The sequence below is a fragment of the Nomascus leucogenys genome, chromosome 18, assembly GCF_006542625.1.
Source record: "Nomascus leucogenys isolate Asia chromosome 18, Asia_NLE_v1, whole genome shotgun sequence".
Classification (NCBI taxonomy): domain Eukaryota; kingdom Metazoa; phylum Chordata; class Mammalia; order Primates; family Hylobatidae; genus Nomascus; species Nomascus leucogenys.
The window spans coordinates 38660321-38680750 of NC_044398.1; the positions used below are offsets into that span (position 1 = coordinate 38660321).

The 20430-nt window shown below is 38.9% G+C and overlaps 1 protein-coding gene across 4 annotated transcripts in view; it reads right to left on the reverse strand.

Moving 5' to 3' along the window:
• The window catches only part of ERCC6 (ERCC excision repair 6, chromatin remodeling factor), a 92303-nt gene that overhangs the window by 52901 nt on the left and 18972 nt on the right, over positions 1-20430 (reverse strand). For 3 of the 4 annotated variants that reach the window (XM_030798203.1, XM_004091120.3, XM_030798204.1), the window contains 2 exons: positions 5672-5800; positions 342-500 (listed from right to left, as the gene is read on the reverse strand). In XM_030798203.1, the coding sequence (XP_030654063.1) occupies positions 342-500; positions 5672-5800 (288 nt within the window). Of the gene's footprint in view, positions 1-341; positions 501-5671; positions 5801-14948; positions 16860-20430 lie in introns of those variants that run through there. The other variant, XM_004091121.3, reaches the window with a different exon arrangement.

A 20430-nucleotide genomic window follows, 5' to 3' on the forward strand; every position in this document is an offset into this window, starting at 1 on the left:
TTGTGTAAACTATTGATATTAACATAATTGAGTTTGTAAACAATCCATTTGTAGAAGCTAACCTTAGACATCATATTGACCCAAAATATCTAGTGGGGCTCATCTGCAAAATGAAGCATCAATGCCTGGAATTCATTAAAAGTGTTACATGTTTAATTTCTCCTGCCCTACAGCTCCATTGTCTCGTAAAATTTTTCCTTTGATGTCCCCCACTAAAAGAATTAAAGGAATATTGTAATTGAAATGTCATCAATAATTCACAAGACCCTCCTCCACAGCAATACATCTGATGAAATATTAATTGAGCTCCACAGACTGACAGTCTGCAGAGGAGCACTTGCCTGTAATTTGAACCACGAGTCCTGATCTTGCTGTAGCTCAGACCTGCCAAGAAGGCAATTATCTGGATGGTCTTGCCCAATCCCATTTCATCTCCCAGAATTCCTCCTGCCTGCTGGCAGTGCAATTCCCACAGCCACCTAACACCTGTCTGCTGGTACCTACAACAACAAACACCAACAAGAAAAGAGAAAATGGCAAATGGTGGATAATACAGATCATAACAGAAAGTACTCATGAATTAATCATTTGACTAGGTTCTAGTACCAGTCAGAGAAACATGCGGGATGTGTGTTTTACATGAGTATTATATTTATAAGGTCATACATTTTTGATCACCTAGGCATAAAAATCACAAATTTTTCTTTACAAAACATTAACACATTTCTAATTAAACTGATAGATGGGATAATTAGAGACTATTTCCTTTCTTTTCAACATTAGAAATAGCTTGCTAAACAAGCATAAACTTACTATTTTTTACTCACTTTCTGGGGAAAAAATTCCCAAATATTTTTCATACATAAAGTTCCATTAATTTTTCTACAAAAAAGGGGCACTAATGTTTATTTTTTCAATCTGAATAGCATCAAAAAAGCAGGACAGAGAACACCACGACCTACAGCTTATACTGTTGAAAAGTCACTTGGTAATCATATTATCTTTTAATAGAAAAAATTAAATTTTAAGGCCATAAACAAGTCTGAACAATAGAGCTGCTCTCAAAATTAGGACATAACAGATGATTCTATCATATTACTAGCAGATGCAAAAAAGAACAGTTTAAAGACTCAACAATACAAAAGGTCTTTTTAATATTTCAAAGCAGAAATTGATTCAGGGAGTTTACCATAGGTACAAAAAGATCATAGCTATTAAGATTTTAAATAAGGAATACGGGTCAAGGAGAAATAATTTAACCTTAACCCCTCCCCCTGCAAAAAATAGAAGTTGATATTTTTCTTTCTCCATCAATGATATGTTTAATCTATAACCTAAAGTTAACAAAGGAAAAATATAAAAAAATTTTCAGAGAGTGGAAGAAACACTTAACAACAGGGAATGGTATGAAGATTATATCCCAAGTTACAAAATCTAAAGCAAAAACCACTTGAATTAAAAGATGATAGGTTAGATGACGTGGCTCATGCCTGTAAATCCCAGCACTTTGGGAAGCCGAGGCAGGAGCATCACTTAAGCCCAGGAGTTCAAGACCAGCATGGGCAACATAGTGAGACCTCATCTCTACAAGGAAAAAAAAAAAACATTTAGCCGGGAGTGGTGGCACGTGCCTGTAGTCCCAGCTACTTGGGAGGCTAAGGTGAGAGGATTGCTTGAGCCATGGAGGTTGAGGCTGCAATGAACCATGATTGCACCACCGGATTCCAAACTGGGCAACAGAGTGAGACCCCATCTCTAATAAATACATAAAAAGATGATGAAAGATAAGGGATTTTTTTTTTCAAAGAAAATATCAAGGCTAATGGGCTACCCACCTTAAAAGAAGATGGTTTTGTTGTTTTGCTGCCCAAATATTTACTATCTGGTACCTATAGGTATGTCTACCTAAAATCTCATTTTGGACTTCAGCTCATTTAACTGGTTTTATTTAATCTCCTCTCTGTAAATATGTCATAATTAACTTTCTCCCAGTATTTTGCAAAGCAATTCTAGAAGTTTGACTCTAGCTGTTCCATTATTACCTATTACATAAGGAAAACTCTGAATGAGAATTTTGCTGCTTATTAAGTTTGCTAAATATAATACACACACTGGATATGCACCTTGGAGAAAAGAACTAAAAATCAAAACATGATGAAGTGTAGTACAGATACTAGATCATTTAATTTGGGAAGAAGGACAAATTCTGAAAATATGTGGTATGTAATCAGAGAATAATGGCTACTACTTAAGGAGCCGACTGCTGAGGAGGCACCAGGCCAGGTGGTTTGGACACAGCTTCACAATCAACATGCACAAAGGAGATTATCAGCACACTTTATAATTAGGAAACAAAAGCTCAGAATGGTTAAGTAACTTGCCAAAGGTCACATCGCTAGAAAAAAATGAGCAAGCCATAGCTGAAATCCAGAATTGTATGTTTCCAAAGTGATTCTGCAAATGATCTAGACCAATAGTTCTCAGCCAGGGGTAATTCTTCTCCCTATGGGACATTTGGCAATGTCTAAAGACATTTTTGTTACAACCAGAGAAGTGCAATAGTAGAGGCCAGAGAAGCTGTTCAATATCTGATACTGCACAGGACAGTCCCCACAGCAACAAATTATTTAGCCCTAAGTGTCAATTGTGTCAAGGTCGAGAAACCCTCATTTAGAACAAAAGCTGGTTCATGAACTGGCTACACTAGAATAATCTCAACTTTTAAAAAAGACATACTGCAGAAAGCTCTCAAAAAAAACTGATGTGCAATTAGTTTCCAGAATCACTAAATTCTAGTCAGTTGACCTCTTTTTACTGAGATACAGAACAACCATGGGACCAGCTCCTCCAGTCGGGGAACAAAATCTCCCAGTGATTATTCTAGTGTATTACTCCTATACCACACTGCCTCCATCCTACATGGGTCCAACAACTCTTTTTGCTTGGGGCTCATCAACTTAATTAAAGTAGGGAGAGTGTGGAGAGGAGCAGTTGAGAAATTATTAAAGGAATGGTAAACAGCATAGGATCCCAGAAGGAACCTGAGAGGGGGTTAAGACAACTAGATTCTGTGTGGCCCAGGAAAGGCAGCATACAATGTGCTGGGTGTTTCCTCATCTAGAAATCTAATCTTCGAGGGCTTTCAAACAGCATGTGAGTGTGTTTACAAGAAGATGAACAGCACTAAGAAAATGACATTTAAAAAAATCTTACTAGGCCGCATGTAAGTCATATCTCTAGCAGGATCCCCAACAACTAGGGATAGTTACAAAGATAGCAAAGAGTGGCTCTTTCTTTCCACACAACACATGAAGGCCCTCAGATGGTATTTAAAGGAAATTCACTTGCACATTAAAAGCACTAGCCACACAGCTGGTAGATAGTATACATAGCTGGTATTGCTAGATGAGGAATAAGGGGCCTGAGCTCAGGTTTCAGCTGTGCCACTAACTGACTTTGGTTTTATTGCTTTACCTTCCTAATAATAAACAGTGTAAATCAATTACATAGTTTAAATAACATATTATAGAATCTAGTTTTCAAAATTTTTGAAAAGCATATAAAAATTACTCTTTAGGGACAGTTAAAGATTTTTACGAATATACAACATAAAAAAATTTATTCTGCTATCCCTTGAGACTGAGGCATCACAATGTGACCACAGATAATTGGTGTACATTGGCATTGCCACACTAACCCAAGACTGCATTTACTAGTGTGGCTGAAAGTAAGGTCAAAAGGTTGAAGTTTGTCATTTGACTGCTAAATTAGATAGACAAATGTACTTGCTGGGCAAACTTTCAAAACAGAAATTTAAAAGTTAAACATTATCTTGCAGAAAATGTACTTAAATGGCTAATTGTACCTTCCGACTCCCTTGTGTACAACTCTATACCCTGTCAATTCAATTCTACAGAATGCAGCAAATACAGTAAAAACATGTTATCTACAGTTTAAAATTAAATTGGCCCCACTAAAACGTAATCGTAAAAGAAAAATGGAGACTCTATCAATCCTATTAATTTTTTTCATACAGCAAAAGAAAATGAACCGAAGTTTTATGACATTTATAAAATATTTAAAATCCTGTTTTTGCAGAGATTAAAAAAACACAATACTTTCCAGGAATGTGCAATTAAGACTAATTTTTAAAACACAAATATTATTTATATTAACTACTATAGAGTTTTGTCAATACACTGAATCCTAAATACTTTTAGTAAGCAAAGTTTAGTTCTATTAATTGTGAAATATCTTTGCTAGAAAATCTGACATTTATACAAAAATGCAGACTCAACTTGATCCTTGAGGATATTTGCCAAATCACTTACTACACATACACGGAAGTATCCTGTCTTTTTAAAATCAATTTAATCTATAATTTGGGTATTCCTTTTGCTAGTACAACACTGACGGTATTTGGCTTGTTTCTTAACAAACAATCACTTTAGAGAAAACAAAAAGAGTTGCCAGTAAAAGTGGCCTTTATTTACCTTTCCGTAGTTAATTTTCATTTGGGAGAAGCAATAAACAAAGCAACCACCTCTGCATATATTACTACAGATTCAGATTTCAACTTCTACACGGCTGTTCCTCTGTCCAGTTAAAGCAATCACATCAAGTCACTTCACATCTTTAGAGTTTGGCTTTCTATAATGTTTAGTGGGATAAAATAACTACTCTTCACTCTCCACTACCCCAATGGAGAGAAAAATTAAAACTATAATATAAGCTCTTTGAAGAGCATGCTGTTTTTAAGTAAACTTCTTCCACAAGTTTAGGGCATGGCTGACAGCTGAATCTATAAAGGAGACTTAAACTTAATCATCTCGAAGAAAGAACTTTGCATCCTGCTCCCAACTACAAATTGATTGTACAAGAGAGACAGAAAGAAGCTATGTAATGGTTTAACTTCCTATATGCATCTAAGAAGCCTTCCTAAAGTATCTTGTTAAGTAAATCCCAGGAGTGACGAGACTGAAAATGTTCCTCAGTATTTACATTCATCACGGGAGACTGGCCAGCCCTTAGAGACAACATGCACACATCTATCAGGCAGCATCCGATCATCTCCAATGCTTGGCCACTTACACATGAAACCTGGCTTCAAATAGCAACTTAATCGTCAAGGTGTTGCCCATATCTTCTCTTTTGACATTAGAATGACATCCTACATAAAATATTTAGATGCACATTTGGTCAGCTCAAAAATATTATACCCTCAGGTACAATATAAGACACTCAAAATATCTCAAAAGTTTTTTATTTCCACATAGAAGAAAAAAATCCTTCCCAATATTGATTTTAATATGCAACTCTTCCTATTAATCTGATTTAAGAAATTAGGAGTTTGGCACCTTAAAATTACTAAGAACAAAAAAATTATTCAACATAGATGGCTTTTAAATGTGTTGCTTTTAGTCTGCTGAGAGAGGTCCATATAGATTCATCAGTTTACAAACATACCCAATGCACACTTTAGTCAATTTATTATCATCCAATTTTAATGAACAGCACGTGGCTATAATTTCATTTGACAGTATCTGTTTTTGCAATAAATTGCTGCAAGTACCTTCAAGGCCCACAGGTAACTACTATGTAATTCCTAAAACGTTAATTTGTACATAATGGCTTGATAGCAAATAGAAAGGAAAGAACATATGGTACATACTTAAAAAGCTTTTTGAACAGAAAACCTGGCACTTTAAAACCTTCGTCAAATTCAGCATCGCTTTCCTCAGAATCATCCTCCAGCTTCAGATGTTTCTCTTTGTCCTGCAGTCTCAGTTTATTCCATCTCCTACCATGAAAATAAAAATCACATTTCCATTATTTTGATCACAAGACAGATTTAAAAAGATAGCTTCTGATAATGTACAAGAAAAAAACAGGCAAATTAGAATGGTCTCTTAGGTTAATGCTGCCATTATTACCCAAAACACTGATATTCAAAGAGGAAAAACAATTCTCTTCTCCGGCCATCTCAATTCATTTCTTATGTAAATTATTATAGCTGCTCTAGAAATATTTCTTTAAGGTCTCATTTCATTATCCAAACTACTTGCTCCTCTTCTGGCATACCCTAAGGGAAAATTTCTCTGCTAGTTCGTAAGACATGAAATTAGTCCTAGAAAAGATTCAGTAAAAATTTCAATATAATTGAGTGTCTTCACAACCGCAATACTATGTAACAAAAAATAGATTTTATTTATAATTACTATTTCTGTTCTAAAGATACGATAGTCACAGCATAAAACAACAAAGTACCTTAAACATAAAGCCAATTTTGGGTCAAAATCACTGAATTAGGTTCACATTACTGATTACTTAACTGGGGGAAGAGGCACCAGCAATATAAAAGCACTGATAGTGCTACCACTCAAAAAAATGTGTTCACTGAATAAAATCTAAGTTACAAATTTAGTAATATGATACTTTCAGATATAAAATATGGTGAACACTTATATTTCAGAAGGAAATATATTTCATCTAAATATCTGAAAGTCTTAGCAATACACCAAGGTTGTGGAGAAGCTGCATCCATTTAACCAGACTAATTTTGCATTTATATAACTATAATGGACCCTAGTTGTCGTGAGTGGGAAAAAAAAAAGCCTCAAATTCTATTCACTTCCAAAATAAAAAGATGACTTTTTTCATTCAGCATGGTGCAACTGATGCTCTGAATTTCACAAAATGGTGGAAATGGAATAAAACAATAATATGGAGAAATGTTTTCAAACTACAATTAAAAAAACTCATAGGAAGCAAGTAAGAGCAGCAACACATATAAGGCATTTATCTGCCACTGACTATGCAAGAGTAAGAGAGAATGTCTGAGGGAAGGCAAGAGAAAATGAAAGGGTAATACTACACATGCTGCCTGGCCAGAGGTATGGTGTGTTGTCCAGTATCCATTACAAAACCAGCACAGAGCCCAATGCTAGTATGTAGGTAGCTGCTGGTGGACCTTAAAGCACATCCACTGATAAACTCTTGCCTTGTTGAAAATTTCAGCTCTTCAAGGTAACAAAAGGAAGGGCTAGCTGAAATTTACTTGTGATCAATAAGAACTGGTGATCTGAAATTGCACTGCACGGTAGTAAAGGACCTATAAATAAGATCAATGAAGCACTGTTGGTCATTTCCAGAGAAGAACAGCAAATGGAAGAGGCAGTATATGGCCAAGTCTAAGGAAATAGCTATCATCTAACAATGGTTTAATAACTGATACTTTTCATATAAAAATTTAATGTCCTTTTTGTGCTTAACTTCTAAAGGCAATCTCTTCTTCTCCATTTGTATTTTTTTCCTTAAAAATTATCTCTGTGCAATGGACAAAATGAATTATCTCTAGATGGCTATAAGAGTCTTCTGGGTTTCATGTTATTTACAAATTTAGTTAAGTGCAATGGTGTACAACAATCGTTCTTGACAGGGGGCAATTCTGTCCCTTCAACCCCACCCTGGGGTAATCTGACAATGCCTGGAGATATTCTTGGTTGTTAGAACTGTGGAAGAAGTCGGGAGGATATACTACTACTGGCATCTTGCAGGTGAGTCCAGGTATGCTGCTAAACATCCTACACCACACAGGACAGCCCCCAAACCCCTCAGTAAAAAGTTATCAAGTCTCAAATGTCAGTAATGTCAAAGCCAAGAAGCCCCGGCATATAGGTATCCCTTACTATCAAAACTTAGAAACTGAACAGATATATATACACTCTCCTGATACACATATCTGAATTCTTGCTACTCACTCTGAAATTCAGCAATCGAGGAGTTGACATAATGAGAGAGTCCTCAGTATCAAAGCTATGAATGCAGAGCCAAACTTCTGCACAACAAAGGATACTTGTATTTAGCAAACTTGTGGATAACATAAACCTTAGAAGAATCACAGCCACTTAAACATACTTCACTTTGCAATTTCTCCAAGATAATTTTACAGAAGGAGAAATAAAAACACCAGAATATATTCCCTTCAGAAGTTTGGCACAACATCATTAAATATTTTATATGCAGGGTATCACTTTTTAAACGTCATTGATATATGACGACCATTTCCTTAGACTTAGCCAGTCAATGTTTGTGGCTGTTAAATTTCCCACCACATCACTCTGCATCGACAAGATTCAGTTCCCTCCCTCCTAAAATATACAGGCATCTTGTCACCACAGAACTCAGCACCTAGGAAACCACATAAGCCACTTACAGAAACGATTGCATTCTAGTGCCTTCCGCTTCATAAAGAAAGATGAAAAGGGCCAAACATTTATTCAGTTTGGCTAAAGGATGACTAAAAGTGGTGAGGAAAATCATTATTGCCTACAAGTATTTGTATCATTGTGAAGACAAATTGCCCCAGTAGAATTATACACATATTAAAGACAGAAAATACCATGGTTATAAAACCACATGCATACAGAGCTCAGGAGAAGAGATTCTTCTGTTACATAAGCAATACTTCCTCATGTGACTTGTAGCCAAAATAGACCTGACCATCTGATGAGGGTCCACTGAAGCAGCACAGCTGAAGATGGGGCCAACAAGTACCCCACGGCACACTAGGGAAAAGGGGAGAATCGAGTTCATCTGCACATACACAGAAACATGCCTTCCTCATCCCAGACGCTGCCAAGAGACTTTAAGGGCTCTCTTTAACATGTCTAACCAGCCTGTCCTGTAGTCTGGCAGGCTGAGTAGTCTGTCTGACCAGCAGATATAAAGGATTCTGTATATAAACACACTGGGTTTGACATATGCAGAAGTGCAGGCCCAGGCACAAAAGTCTGAGCTCGGACTGGCTATAGTCAAATCCTGGTGCCATTTACTAGCTCATGAACCCTCAGCAAGTAACTTAACTTCATCAGCATCTAAGTTTCCTCCACTGTGAGATGGGGAGAACAGCAGCACCTACTTCACTGGGTTCTGGGAAGGATTAAATAAGGTGTCACATATAAAGCACCTTAGCACAGAACCTAGATTAGGAAGTGCTGAATAAACTAATATAGTATTATATAAAACCACATACATTTTCTGAAATCCTCACAACGACCCTGCAGCAGATACTATTACTATGTTCACTGAAAGAAGAGAAAGCAGGTTATGTATGTGGCCCAATACAATGTGCATATTGCAACATATTCTGACTGTTTAACCGAACTACCTGAACATGTATACTTGAACAGAAACTATGATAGTTCATCAAATGGATGCTCAGTTAATTATTATGAATAATGTGCTCACCACAGGAGTAAAGACACCTAGTCTTCAGATGGTACCTGCTGGAATATCTCAATTTAGAAATTCTGTCACAAATTTGTAAATAGCAAACTGTCATTAAGTATGTCAGTCTTTTACACGATAGTAACAAAAATAGATACAGATTGACTTAAAATTGGTAGGGAGTGGGTAAGAATTAAAATCTGGGCCAAGTGAGCTGAAATCTTAAAAATTAGAAATGACCTCAAAATGTCTAAATTCTGTTATTTCAAAAAGTAGATCAGTTAACTGAGAAAAAGCAGAAGGGGGCAGTAAATAGTCCAATATTTACCCTTTTAGAAAACAAATAACTTTTTCATGTTCTCTATTCTCTCATTTTAAAAAATCCACACACGTAATAGTCACAGCTGCAGCCACATAAAACGAAGTGGTGGGCATGGTGTTCACTGGCTGTGTTTCTAGCTCCTCACACAACTGCCAGATTCAGCCTGCTGTCAACTCCACTGGCAGCCAATTACAAGAGAAGCTGGGAACAAACATAAACCTACAATTCCAGTCAGATGCAGACAGAGAAAACACTCCCTGGTTTCCCTACATTCATGTAGGAATGAGAATCTGGCCCAGGCTGTGGGTCCTGGGGCTGAGACTGCAATAATCATCTGTCAGAAGCAACTCAGACCCAGCACAACCAGTTGAACGACACCAGGAACAATGCTTCCTCCAGTTGTAACCTATTAGGGTGCCTCGTCAATGGAACCCTGAAAGCTAGTTGCTGCCATTTAAAGTTAATTTACTTTAGAAGAATTTTCAGCATTCCAAGGATGTTCAAAATAAATAAGTGGAAAGACACAGCTAGCTACCACTGTGTCATACCATGTATATGCAGCCTCCTCATCTCTGTGCACCTGCATTCCTGTACTGTCCCCAAATCCTTCCCCTAACACACATATCCACACATTCAGCAGACCTTTCAGACCCTCACTCATGCAGCACCACCACTCACAGAAACCTCCCATGACCAGCCAGACTTAAGCGTCCTATTTTCCAAGGGCCCCCCCTCAATCCCGTGACATCTTGGACACACCTGGGATCTCTACTACAGTGGCCATCAAGTGTAGCATATTGTGAAATCCATACCAGTGTCCTCCACTGGACTGGAAGCCACTTGGGGACAGACACTGTCTTAGCCATTTTTATAGCACTAGAGACTGGTATAATGCCTCCTCACGGCAGACCGTAAGTGCTGAATGAATGAATGAAGTTCATAATTGGGTTACAGAAAAGGAAGACACAGACAGAGAAGCGTGGCTTGAAAATGGTCAAATGGGGTCGTCCAGAAATGGGTTCTGGAAACTTTCTGTTCTATCTCATTTAGAGCCTATCTCTTGCTGCATTTCCTACTCCTTCTACCCATATGACTTTAAAGCACTGCTCCTAGCTGTCCACTGGATAAAAATGGTTAAGGTTCACTACAAAAAAATGACCTATAACGAGGGTGGCTGCAATATCAAAGAAGTTCTTAATTTAGAATCTTATAACAAAAAAAAGAGATAAGGAGAAGGAAAGCTCATTATTTTGAACAATAAAAAGGTAAATAAATAAAAATTGTGTGAGTGATTTAAATCTGAGCTCCATTTTTTGGGTTCATCACCAGTAGGTCTCCTCTGTAAGGAGCCTGGTTTCTGCATGCCAGCTGATGGAAAGAACCAGGAGCCCTGAGTTTGGTCCTAAGCTTTCCCAGGACCAGGTGGGAAAGGCTGGGCAAAAGAAGCACCTTCTTATGAAAGAATTCTTATGATGGGAAAAAAGTCTAGACTTAAACTATATTTACATTACTAGGAAGGAAATAGTATTTTTGATGTTCCCACTTTCATTTTTTTCTTTAATCTATACATGTAAAAGTCACAGCTGCACCCAAATAAAACAAAGTAAGTCTGTTGTTCATCTTCTTTTTTACTTTTTCTTTTTTTTTTTTTTGAGACAAAGTCTCACTCTGTCACCTCGGCTGGAGTGCAGTGGCACGATCTCAGCTCACTGCAACCTCCACTTTCCAGATTCAAGCAATCCTTGTGCCTCAGCCTCCAGAATAGCTAAGACTACAGGCGTGCGCCACCATGTCCAGCTAATTTTTGTATTTTTTGGTGTAGATGGGGTTTTGCCATGTTGGCCAAGCTGGTCTCAGACTCCTGACCTCAAGTGATCCGCCTGCCTTGCCTTTCAAAGTGCTAGGATTGCAGGCGTGAGCCACCATTCCTGACCCATCAGGGCATTTTCTAACTCCTAAAGCCCCTATCAGGCTCCAGTGGTGGCCACTAGAGGAGAACCCAACAACAGACACAGATTTAACCTAACTACAGAGAAGTGAAAACCGCATGTAGGCAAAAGAGGTGCATTACAGGCATTTAACTGGTAAGGGGAAGCCTGAACTTTAGAAAACATAACGTAACATTGTTGAATGTGCCTCCTCCACCACAAAATAAGTCACGACTTTTTATGAGGAATAAATGAAATTACGTATGTACATTATACTTTTGAAACTACATAAATTTCAGATGCTATAACAATTGGCAGATTATACAAAAAGATTGAGAAATTTTAATTAATTGCAGGTTAAATGTGAATAAAAAAATAACAAATGTCAAAACACCTATTGCAGTCTTAGGCCAGCAGGAGCTCAGTTCAACCCCCAAGCATAGAATACTGTCATGCTAGCTCACTCCATACTGGTCAGTTAAGATCAGCAGGACATTCCAGTCAGGACATCCTATCATCCAGGACAGCAAGGAGGCTGGAAATCAAGCCAAAAGAGAAGACACAGAAGAGATACAAGAGAAGGATCTGGTACATCTACCTCAGAATACAGCTGTGAGAAACCACACTGCAATCTTGACCTACCTACACTTAGAACCAAGGGGCATGTTGCACGGTTTGTCCCCTAGACAGATGTCTAGTGCCCCCTAGTGTGTTCAAAGGAGAAAAAAATATATTTCTTCCCAATATTGATACTGTACTTATATTTTTATAGATATTTTAAGTGGGCCTTAAGCTTATTTTTAAAAAGTATGAAAGGTACCAAAAGCATAACATCAATAAAACAAAGTTTGTAACAGCTAATGATTTTACTATGCCTATGATAAGTTGAACAGCCCTTATCCAAAATGCTTGGGACAAGAAGTGTTTTGGATTTTGGAATATTTGCATATACACAATGAGATATGTTGGGATGGGACCCAAGACTAAACACGAATTCATTTATGTTTCATATATAACTTATACACATAGGCTGAAGGTAATTTTATACAATATTTTGTGCATGAAACAAAGTTTTGACGGTGTCTTGACTGGGACCCAACATATGAGGTCAAATATGGAATTTTCCACTTGTGACATCACGTTGCTAAAAAATTTTCAGATTTTGGATTCTCGGACTAGGGATGGTCAACCTGTAATATCAATTGTTAAACTGCCTTTGTGAAAGGTCACCTTTTCATATGTATCAGTATTTATTATACACCCTCCTTCATGGTTCTCACAGACCCTCATTTCAAGCATCTTACTGCCTTGGTGGAATCTTTGTCGTAACTTTTAGCTAATGGGCATGTAACAAGAATAGCTAATACTTATTGAGTGCCTGATGTATGCCAAATATCTTACACGTATCATCACCCATGAAGAAGGTACTGCTGTGATCCCCATCTTACAGGTGAGTGAATACACAAGACCTCAGAGCTACTCAGCAAGGCTCTGGCACTCACTCCACGGCCCGTGGTGTCTAACCCCTATGCTATATACTGCCTCCTTAAGGAAAGTCTGCTAGCTCTGGACAAGTTTTGTTTTGAGATTACATATACACACATACATACATATTTTTTAATTGGGTCAGAAAACAAATAGTAATTATGACTGACAGTGATACTGGGTACCGGGCACTATTTTAAGTATTTCACATTTATTAATTCATTTAATCTTTACAACCTAATAAGGAAGATACTATACTGTATGAGTCCATTTTCACATTGCTATAAAGAAATACCCGAGACTGGGTAATTTATAAGGAAAGAGGTTTAATTGACTCACAATTTGGCACGGCTGGGAGGCCTCAGGAAACTTACAATCATGGTGGAAGGTGAAGGGCACCTTCTTCACAAGGCGGCAGGAGGAAGTGAGTGCAAGCACAGGAAAAACTTCCACTTTTAAAACAATAAGCTCTCGTGAAAACTAACTATCGTGAGAACGGCATGGGGGAAACCGCCCCCATAATCCAATCACTTCCCATCAGATTTCTCCCTTGACACATGGGGATTACAATTCAAGATGAGAGTCGGGTGGGGAAAGAAAGCCAAACCATATCAATACTATTGCTATTCTCTCTCTTTTTTTTTTTTTTTAACAGTTAAAGCAGACAGGGAGAAAGAAAGGAAGCTGTCCAAGATTACCAATCAGTTAAGGAAAAGATTCAAACCCAGATAATCAAGTTCCAGTCTATATTCCTATCTGTTACATAATACTGTCTTCAGAAAGTATTTTCCAAACTCTCTAGTACCACTCCTTTTCTCACAGTGTCAGCGAAGGGTCCTCTAACTGCCACAGAACGAAAGCAATTGCAAAAGAACAAACCAAATTCTAAAACTTCAATCCAAATGTTGTCTTAAAAAAACATCAGGACTAAGGTTTAAAGAAGGGAAAGACTGCCTTCATTTTTGTACAATAACATGATTCCTTCCCCACCTTAATAGTGTGCAAAGTAAGTCAAAACTCACTCTTCACTACACCCCTGAAAACTTTTCCAAGTAACAGTAAAATCAGTTTAGCAGTTCTTTGAACTATACATGATATAGGCTGAACAATCATGTAATACACATTTTATACTAGACAAATCAATGTACACAACTGCCCATACCAATACACAAAAGGGATAGAATACACATATTAATGGGAATTGTCAAATATTAGTTGCCTGAGATCATATTAATAAAATAAACATGCTCTCTCCAAAACTTCAAGGAGGTCACCTACCGTGGTGCTCAAAATTCAAAACAGACCTTACTGCTCTATCGTAATATTTTTATGTTGCAAGGATCACTGTACACAGAGCAGTTTAAATCTACACTGTCTGTAAGGAAAAAGCTGTGTATCACACAGTTAAATCATTCTTAATACAGAGTGACATTTCAACCTCAAGATCATTCTCTACCTATTGCAATATCCATTTAAGAAATTCAACAACAGAGGCACAATGAGTACAATTTGATTTTTAAAAATATACTCAGGCACCAAGCTGGGTATTTAATATGGTTTGCATTCTGTAGTATGATAGGTTTTCTATTTCAGACAGCTAAGAATCCCTTACAGATTAGTCTAATTTGCTAAATTGAGATACTTGGTGTTTTACTTTTCTTATCTTCCTTTTTATGGTCTATCTGGGTAAACTTAATTGGCACATCTGAGCAGATGAAATATCCTCAGTTAGGAGTGCAGATCTCATGGAGTAAATTAAGACTGATGCAGACAATTATGCCCAGAGCCAAGAATGAAAGGTGTGTGCAGAGCAGGAAGCAGAATTAGTCTTCATTTGTGTCTCAGCTTTGTTATTTAAAAGAAGCCAATGTGCTCTCTAAGAAAACATCTTTAACCCATTTATGTCTGAGGTTACAATTTTTTGAATTTTTGCATGGAATTCATATATATTACCTAGAAAAATTCAAGGAACAAAAATTTGAATAAAAAAAAATTTATTATGTTCCACTGTTATGTGACATTCCAAAATTGGAACACTAGGCAAAACCACTGCTAAATTTTACATAATGTATAAAATGTTTCTTGTCTCAGGAGGTGGTGACACCTGCTATTCAGTGTGATATTCAACGGAACACTTCACATGTAAGGCAACATCACATTTTTCACATCGAAAAGTTGTGTTCTTATGACATTCAGCGCATCGCGTTTGCTTTCCCTGTTTGACTATCACATGATTTATGCCATCATAACGCGAGTCAATGTTACGCTTCTGAGGTCTTCCTTTTTGGCCAGGTTCTGGAGGATGACCATGGGTCTCCAGATAATGGCATACCACACGTCGACGAAACTCCAGAAAATCCACTGGTTTTTCATCATATGTTTTATGCAATTGCCAAGCATTTTGTAAGACCAATTCGAAACAGAACAAAAGAGGGCTTGAATACCATTTCTTTCCACGGATTGATGCCCGATACTTATCAATGTTTTCATCAGCTTTGTCTACGCCTCCCATGAACTGGTTATACACTTTGATCATGTTTGGCTGCTGAACTTGGATCTTCTTTTTCAGTTTCTGGGAATAACGACTGACAAGACACAGAGGATGGATACCAGCACCAGATGAGGCAACAGTGACAACACTGTTATCATTCCATCTGCAGACAATATTGCCTTTGCCATCAATTCGATAATCAAATGTGCCTCTTTCTTTTTTCTTTAAAGCTACATCTGATTCCAGTGGAACTTTGTCAATGTGATCCTTTCTCACTGTACCTGTTGCCTGATGTCCCATTGAACTGAGCTTATCAAGAAGTCCAATACTGGTGAAAAAGTTATTGAATACAAAATGGTATTGTCCAGGGTGTGCCTCTGTAAGTGCCTCACTAAACTGAAGGACAAGTGACGCACCGACACCATATTCCTCATGTTTAGTATTTGGGTTTTTACCCTGATACGGCTGAAACCAGCAAATGTAGCCCAGACAGGTGGCACCACACCAAAACTTATAGCCAAACCGAATGGGCTTTCCCCGAATAAATTGTTTGTACCCGTGACGACCAAAATAAGGAACCATGAATTCATCAAAGCTGAAATATGTTTCATTTGGAACAAATTTCATGCATCTCTCATTGAGTTTGCTTATGAGAGGTCGCAGTTTGGAAAATTTGTCCACTGGATCCAAATTTGCATTGTCAGCAACATGCAAATTAGAAAATATAGTTTCAAACCGGTCACGTCTCATGGCAGCACTAACCAGTACATTATGCACATCTGTTCTTTGTTCCCAAAACATACGCCTTCTAGGAACTGAGACATAACCACTCAGAAAAATAATTCCCAGAAAACATTTGAATTCAGAGCTAGTCAAGCCAAGATGTACACCTTTACTGCAAGCATATAAGTTGGAGTATTTGACAATGAGTTCAATGACCTCGTCATCAAGAAAAAGTTCAAGAATTTCTGTGGGAGTTCTCATTACAGTGAAGAAATCGTTTGGTGGTGCTATAACTCTACCTGTTACGGGTTGTACAGTTAGGTCGGCTTTTTTCCATTTGCAAACAATTTTTGTCACTTTCCTCCTCCTTGATGGTGGAGGTTGCTGCACAGTAAACGTAGATGGAACTTCATCAGGAGAGTCATCTTTAGGTGCGTATGAGGGATCATCTGAGTCAGACTCAGCATCAGAGCCATCTTGAATAAGATACGCAGCTGTGTGCAACAAAGAACCTGGCAGATTATTTATTGTTCCACCTTCTTCATCTCCTGATTCCTCATCAGAAACAGGTGCTGTAGCATTTTCAGGTGGTTGTATCACTATAGCACTTGCTTCTATGCTGTCATCTGTCTCTAAAAGGTCAGTTATTTCATGTAAACTTAGTGTTCGAGGCATCTTGGGACTAAAACGGAAAAAAGGTATTATTAGTCCTAGTGGTAGTGGTTTTGCCTAGTGTTCCAAAAGTGGAACATGAAAAATGTCAAACCCCTAACTAATGAAACAATAATATTTTCTGTATTTTCTTTTTACCGCACAATAGCATAACTAGTAGGAAGTTATTTTTTAAAAATTACTAGTATAAGATATAGTGCAGTAAAGTTGTATGTACCTGTCTTTGGATACTCAAAAATGTTTCTGAAAACTCACATCACTTTTTGACAAGCTTTCAGCATGCCAGTATCTGTAGCAGTAACTAACTCTGTGCACCAAGTGATAACATGTACCCTCAGGAGGCAGACATGTGTGAAAAATCAGACCTTGGCAATGACCTTGAGCAATAGGGTATAAATAACTCCCACATGCGTAGCGTTCCAATAATGGAACACTAGGCATAAATAGGTTTTAAAAGTGTAACTTTTTCTTTCAACTTATAGATTCCTAAAAGAAAAAGAACATAGGCTTCTTTTTTTTTTCTCTCAGGCTCAAGTGATCCGCCCACCTCAGCCTCCTGGGTAGCTGCGACTACAGGCGCACACCACCACACCCAGCTAACTTTTTCTATTTTTGGGGTTTCACCATGTTGCCCAGGCTGGTCTCGAACTCTTGAGCTCAAGCAATCCTCCTGACTTGGCCTCCTAAAGTGCTGGGATTACAGGTATGAGCCATTGTGCCCAGCCAGGCTTATTTCTTGAGAAAAATGAACGCTCAGAGATGTTAAGAACATTCTTAAAATCATTATATTTAGGTTTCTGGATAAAATCTCAAACTTTTACTAAATTCAGATTTTGGGAGAGTTTTGTTTTTTCTCTTTAATTTGGGCTTTAAAAAAAAGGCACAATCAAATCAACCTCCACATTGTGAGTTGGCCTTTGCTGAAGCACAGCCTAAAATTGCTAAATCCTCATCGGGTGCAAACCAGGATCCAACTGAAGGACAGGCAGGACAATCCCAGTGCAAACAGGTGCTAGACAGAAGGAAGAGGTTCCCAGAAGACAATAAAATGGAGACAGGCTATGAGGTTGGTGGTTCTCAGGGCACTGCCTTTAGAAGGATTTCAGGATAGGAATGGGACACTGGGTTGGAATTGTCCCCCATCAAGTGAAGGGAGAAATCAGGCACTGAAGCAATGCTTGTCCGAGTCTGCTACAGCAAACCAAGCTGCGAGATCACTCTCATGTGTCCCAAACCACCTTCAGACCCCTTCTCCTTCTCCAAGCCCTTCCACTGACTGCTGCCTTGAGCAAATGACTTTATCTCTCTGGGCTCAAAGTCCTATCTCCTGGGTGGCTCTAAGGATTAAACGAATTAACCTATATAACAAGAAGAACCACAAGAACCACTAAGTGGTACGCATTCAAACATGTCAGCCATCATTGTTCTTGTGCACCACTCCCGCCCCTGCCCCCACCTCCACTTAATGCCACCCTTGCTCAGGCCCTAAAGGCTGCAACATTCCAAATCCACAAGACTCTCTTCATAACAATCATTCTACTTGGCTTGACCCCTCAGCATCTGAAATGCTGAGAGCTCCCTCCTCAGAACAGTGGATGTGCACAACCCAACCCTCCCAAGCCAGGATTCAATGGGGCCCTGGCCACAGAGGCCCAGTGCTCAGGGGAAGGACAATGAAGAGTATTATCCTCGCAGGAGATTATGTCTCACAGACTATTAGAAGACATTCTGTAAGACTTACACAATGAATGGAATCTTTATCAGCCCTTTACATCTCAGAATTACTCATGTAAAAAAGGTAAGAAATAGGGCACAAGAAAAACCTTTAGGATCAAAAATGTATTAAAAACCAATTATATCAACAGGCATCAAGACTACAGATTCAGGTTACACCAGACCATGAAGTAAATTCTATCCCCATCCACAACATACTTGCCAGGTCTTCCAGACTCCTGAGCCATCTCCCTATAACCTCATCCAAATTCCCACATCACAGGCTTAGGTTTTTGGTTTAGTTTCCAGTCCAATGGAGGTGGGGGCAGCTATGTGTTGATTCGTGGCACCACCCTGTGGTCATACCTAAATATTGCACCTTCTCCTCAATCCCACAAAGGGAAGGAAACATGTATGTAGAGGGCCCAGCCGACTTCAAATCTCAGCTCTACTTCACAGTAAGATTGTGGGCAAGCCAATTAACTGGAGGGGCCGTGATTATAACCATGTAAAGATGTGTATTCACAGAACCAAAGACTGGAATGACATGTAGAAAATAAAAACATAAAAAATAGAGGTCATTTTTTCATCTTAATATTGTTGTCATACTTTTACAACAAAAATAGGGACTCATCAGAAGTGCTGAAAGGTGGCGAGGGAGCCTTCAAACCATGCAGAGGAACCAACTCAAATCCACTTCAGGCTGTGCGTTTAGCAGCTTAGCCCAATGCACCAGGTCATCTGAGGAGACTCGGGCACCGCCTACTGAAGAGTCGGTTTCTGAACTCCCCACTGTGTTTCCCTGATTGGGGTGGGCATGGGTTGGGGATTTATCCCAGAGGCAATTATTTGCTGAGTGTGGGCCAAAGTAAAGAAAAAAGCATTACATTCTCAAGCCTCAACATCCTTACCAACAATGCTTTCCAACTGCCTCAAAGCTCTCCTAAATGAGAACATAGTTCTTTCTGAACAAGGGCCTGTGGACCATGAAGAATGTCACCAAGCTCCCCTCAGAGTCAGCGGGAGCTCAGCCAAAGCACAAGTGCAGTGCCCAGCTCCTCCCGCCCCGCACCTGCTGCCTCAGACTCCCCAGGTTGAGCCCAGGCCCCCTACCCTCTGAAGGTGTTCCCCATGTGATTCTGACACACACACCCCACAAGAACCAGATGATCTATGACATACAGCATTTAGCTAAGGCTCCCTGACAAGCCCTCCCCTGTGTACATACAATTGTGCAGGGCACACAAAAGAGGATTTTTGAGAAACTGATATACAAACTGCATCAGCCAAAAGCTGCAGCCCCCAGAAAAAAGAAATACATAAGATTGATTTATTTCCATCCCTAGCTCCCAAACCTGACAGTGTTCAGAGCCATCTGGGAACATTTTTTAAAAGTCCTGCCCGGTGACCCCATGCTAGACTTCCTAAGTCAGCACCTCCAGTGTTGGGGGCTCCCAGTGACACTGCATAATCAGTCTGTGGGTGAGGAAGCTTTGTTCTAGTCTGTGCTCGTTGCCAAAGAAGTACAGTCTGTGAGGGCAGCAACTTAAATAGTAACTGCCGGCAGATGAAAACAGAGTAAGAACTTGGGGGAATGAGTTTAAGTCAAATGATAAATGCTAACCCTAGTCCTGCCAGCAAGAAGAGACAAAAACATATCTGGAAATGCATTTTCTCACTCAGGATGCAACCCATCTATGCCCCGCAGCCTGACCAAGCAGTGCTGACCACTGCTGGACAAAGAGGCAGGAGTCAGTGACATTTGTTTTATTACATCAAGGTTGGCAAATACCTAGCATGAATGTTGCTAGTTCCCCACTGTGTCTATGATAGACATCACTGAGGAACTGCACACTCTTTCACAGTCC